The sequence below is a fragment of the Penaeus chinensis genome, chromosome 9 (genome assembly GCF_019202785.1).
Source record: "Penaeus chinensis breed Huanghai No. 1 chromosome 9, ASM1920278v2, whole genome shotgun sequence".
In the NCBI taxonomy this organism is placed as follows: Eukaryota; Metazoa; Arthropoda; class Malacostraca; order Decapoda; family Penaeidae; genus Penaeus; species Penaeus chinensis.
In genome coordinates, this window is record NC_061827.1 from 18,257,853 (window position 1) to 18,262,852 (window position 5,000).

Below are 5,000 nucleotides of genomic sequence, written 5' to 3' on the forward strand. Positions count from 1 at the left end.
AACCATTATGCCACACGTGATTTTGGTCTTTATGGTTCGATGTCTGAAAGAGAGACATAAGCCTCAGTTTAATCAAGTCGAGAGCGAGAAGAATAAAAATGTGAATTACACACACTCTCCCTCTCCCTCACACACACATGCAAACACACACACACACACACACACACACACACACACACACACAGACACAAACACACACACACACATATACATATATATATATATATATATATATATATATATATATATATGTATATATGTATATATATATATATATATATATATATATATATATATATATATATATATATATATATATATATATATATGCATATATATACATACATACACACACACACACATACACACACACGCATATATATATATATATATATATATATATATATATATATATATATATACATACACACACACACACACACACACATAGACACACACACACACACACACACACACACACACACACACACACACACACACACACACACACACACACACACACACACACACACACACACAGACACACACACGTGTATGTGTGTGTGTGATGTATTTAACCGGTTTTGAATTTATTTTTGTCAGAAGTACATGTGTATTTTTTGATTATATAAAGATATAATCTACATTTCTCATACTGAACACTAATCAAGGGAAGAACAGGGAAACACGTATATAACTTATATAAGCTTATTCGCTGTATTGCTGTTAAACGAAATTTAGAAATTTATATGCAAAATATACCCTTCTTTATTTTATTTAGACATAGAGGGATTTTTCGAGATCCGAGACAAGACTCTCTTGAGTGACTTACCACGGATCATACTTTTTAACAAGTAAAACAGACGAGCGAAAAAAAAAGAAAAAAAAAATCAGGAAGGGGAAGAAGAAGGAGGAGAAGGAGGAAAGCATAATTATCATCATCATAATAATGATAATGATAATAATAATATTAATTATGATGATAATGATGATAATAGTACTATTAATTATGATGATAATGAGGATAATTATAATAATGATAAGAGTAATAATAATAATAATGATAATAATGATAATGATAATAATAATAATAATAATAATAATAATAAATAAATAAATAGATAATAGCAATAGTAATATTAACAATTGTGATAATAATGATAATAAGGAAGAGGAGAAGAAGAAACAAAAGAATAAAAAGAGGAAGATGTATAAAATGTAAAAAAAATATTAGCTGTTGTAGTTTGCTGTTCTTGCTCTTATGATTTCACTCTTGTCATTATTTCCAGCGTTACAAATACATACTCACCTAATCATTATCATTTTTCTTCTTTTCGCTACTTGGACCTTTAAAAAAATCTTTTGATTATAAGTTCATGAATGTTTAAAAGAAAAGTGCGATTCATTTTTTTTTTTTTTTTTGAAAGGCAGAAGGCAGCTCTCATTTCCGACGTCGAACTGTCTGTAGTCGCGACCTCAAGGGTAATCCTGAGAGTCGTGGTTTGAGTGTATTGGTCGTACTGTACCTCTCCCTGTAGCTTCTCATGTATACTCTATAAAAAGAGAGAGAAACCCCCCCAAAAAAAAGTAATGTAAAGATGAAATATCGTTGTTATTTAAACTAGTCTTCATTGTGCCGTGTCTGTAGATATCTAATTTGTATCGTAGATTTTCGTCAAGCAGCTAAATTCCTTGTAATATCAGTCGCTCGCTAACTTCACATCCCCCCCCCCCCTCCCTCTTTTTTGTCCTTCTCCCACCTTCCCTTTGGTTACCCAACTCTTCATTATTCCGCCATCTCTTTCAGTCAACCTTTCCTCCTCCCTTTATCGAGTTTATCTTTCCTCCTCCATTCTTCTCGTCCTCCATGTTCTCCGTTCCTGCCTTTCCTCCGTGTATGCCAAGTTCCTCCCTCCATCCCTGCCTTTTCCTCCCTCTGCAGTGCTCCATGCGCCCTCCTACTCCTCCCTTCCCCGCCCCCTCCAGCTGGTCATCCTTTCCCCTTTCCCTCCCCCTTATACTTTTCTCTCCTAATACGTAGTTGTAGCAGCCTTGTCTCCCCTCCCTTACATAAGATGAGAAGTTGAAATTGGATCTACGTGTTTCTGTTATTTTTCTTATCTTTTCTTTCTTTACAGTGGTGTGTAGACAGTGACATATACATTTTTTTTTTTATATAACTTTTGGATCTACGATTCTATTTTGTGTGTGTGAGTGTGTGTGTTTGTACGTATCGCCCGTGCAATGTGTGCTTTACCTCTTTGTAATTTGCATTATTATTCTGCTGTGGTGTCTTATTTTGTATGTGTGTAACTTATGTATTCTACATCTCTCACTAATTACTGTAGCGTGTAGAACAAGGAGCTTATTAACGTTGTCTTTTTAAATTCTATCTTTATGCTTCATACCAACCCGAGCTTGTATCGGCTTATAATTATTGTTTGAGCTTTTCAACAATCTAAACGTTAAAAAAGATTTTTTTTTTTCGTAAAAGCATGATATTTAATCATACCACTGCCTTGGACACAGATATTTAAAACAAAAATATTAAGATACCATCTTTTCAAATTCTCATTATAAGACTGCGATTTACGTCACATACGAAGTGTTTGTTTGGACATTTCCTATACTTAAAACTCAGTGTGATATTTGTTTTATTTTACTAGAATGAAAACTAAAGGCCTGAGTGATAACAACAGGATCTTTTGATTCCCCATGTATATTTATAAACAGCATATCATCACAAACCTCCTACTGAGACACTCCCTGCACTTAAGCACATACAGGAACACGGACACACACACACTCTCTCTCTCTCTCTCTCTCTCTCTCTCTCTCTCTCTCTCTTTGTTTTGTTCGCATGTCTTTCTCTTTCTGTCTCTGTCTATCTGACTTCTCTCCCTTACTATCTATATTTCCATGTTTTATCCTCTAATTCGTCTATTTATTTGATATTCATCTTTCCATTTTTTTTTATACTGCTTGTGTATACACCAAACAACATTTAGTATCTAGTACATATATTTCCTAAAATATTTCTATAACCTGTAGACATGAATATGTCTATTGCCATACATTTTAGGACGCTGAAAATGTTTATAAAAAACAAGGAGAATGCTTAATTCAAAACAGCGAAATTAAGAACATTTCTGCTTCATTCTTGAAATTACTAATCAAAAACACACACAAAAAGGAAACAATAATTATATCGCCTAGTCTATTCCTTTTTTCGTTAATAACCGTTTAATTTTAATTTCACCGTAGTTTTATTCAAATTCTTCTAAATCACAAGGAGTCTATAACATGACAAAATGGGTGATGATGACGTGTCAGGAGAGCGTGTTTAGCTCGGTTTTGTTTTAGAAGTGTCGTTCCAAATTCCCACTCTGAATACGTAGTGCCTAATTCATCCTAATTCATACACACACACACACACACACACACACACACACACACACACACACACACATATATATATATATATATATATGTGTGTGTGTGTGTGTATGTGTGTGTATGTGTGTATGTGTGTGTGTGTGTGTGTGTGTGTGTGTGTGTGTGTGTGTGTGTGTGTGTGTGTGTGTGTGTGTGTGCGTGTGTGTGTGTGTGTCTGTGTGTGTGTGTGTATGCACATACAGATGTATATAATATATATATATATATATATATATATATATATATATATATATATGTGTATACACACACACACACACATACACACACACACACACACACACACACACACACATATATATATATATATATATATATGTATATACACACACACACACATACACACACACACACACACACACACACACACACACACACACACACACACACACACATATATATACACACACACATATACATATACATACATTCATATATATGCATGTGTATAGGAATAAATGAACCAAGAAAGTAATGGGCTGGTAGTACAGAAAAAAGCAATATACATTATGATAATTTCAAAGCGGCAGTAACAATAATGATGCTCACAATAAATGTAATAGGATGATGCTGATAACACCGCCACTGAGTCATTGTTAATGAGATAACAATGCTCACACTTCCCTCCACTTGCCCCTATTCTCACACTTGAAAAACAACCCGGCTAGACGCATAACCAGACACTGACGTCATCACTAGCATTCATGACGTCACGAGAATCTCACTGACGTCCCTTCCTCAGGAGACAAGTTCCCGGATGTGGATGAACCTCTGTCAAGTGGCAGCATGACTGACGGAGGTGTCAGCGCGGGGTCAACCCAGGTCGCCGTGCCTACGATTTCCGTAAATGAACCGAAGGCGTCCAAGACTGCTTCGAAGGTAAGTGTGATTGTCAGTGGCGCGAAAGAAACAGAAGGAGGTGATGAAGAAGAAGATGAAGATGAGAAGAAAATGAAGAAGAAAATGAAGAAGAAGGTGAAGAAGAAGAAAAAAATAAAGCAAATGAAGAAGAAAAAGACGGAGAAAATAAAGAAAATAAATAATAATAATAATAAGAAAAAGAAGAACACGAAAGTGAAGAAGAAGGAAGAAGAAAAGAGCCACAATGAATATTAAAAATATATCGTGATGTTTCGAGTCTAAAACACTCCTCTTCCGATCAGCGCATCTCTTTATCTCAATACTAGAATAAAATCGATAAAAGAAAATCGAAATATCAGTCACCATCCTGGACGAAGACGAGCATTCTGCAACGCTATTCTCGCTTGCAATATTATCTCGATCTGTGATTAGAGATTTACATTAATTAATGCCTTCAGGTACGTGCGAAGCGACATCTCATCAAATGCAATGATATAAAGACTGACCCGCTTATGCAAATGGTGTCTCGCTGTGTGTGATTAGACTGATCAGTTTTGAACGTTTTTACATTTCATTTCTTATGTTTATTTATTCTTGTCTTTTCTGTGCTAGTTACATTGGCCATTTGTCTATTCTCAGTTTGATTTCCTATTCTGACTCAATAATTTTCTCTTTGTCGCTCGCTC

At 34.9% G+C, this 5,000-nt stretch overlaps 1 protein-coding gene across 1 annotated transcript in view; it reads left to right on the forward strand.

Annotated features, from left to right (window-relative positions):
* LOC125028705 (outer dynein arm-docking complex subunit 4-like) overlaps positions 1-5,000 on the forward strand; it is a 62,204-nt gene that overhangs the window by 21,915 nt on the left and 35,289 nt on the right. Inside the window, exon 6 of the mRNA XM_047618181.1 lies at positions 4,196-4,332. Within this exon, the coding sequence (XP_047474137.1) occupies positions 4,196-4,332 (137 nt within the window). The remainder of the gene's footprint in view (positions 1-4,195; positions 4,333-5,000) is intronic.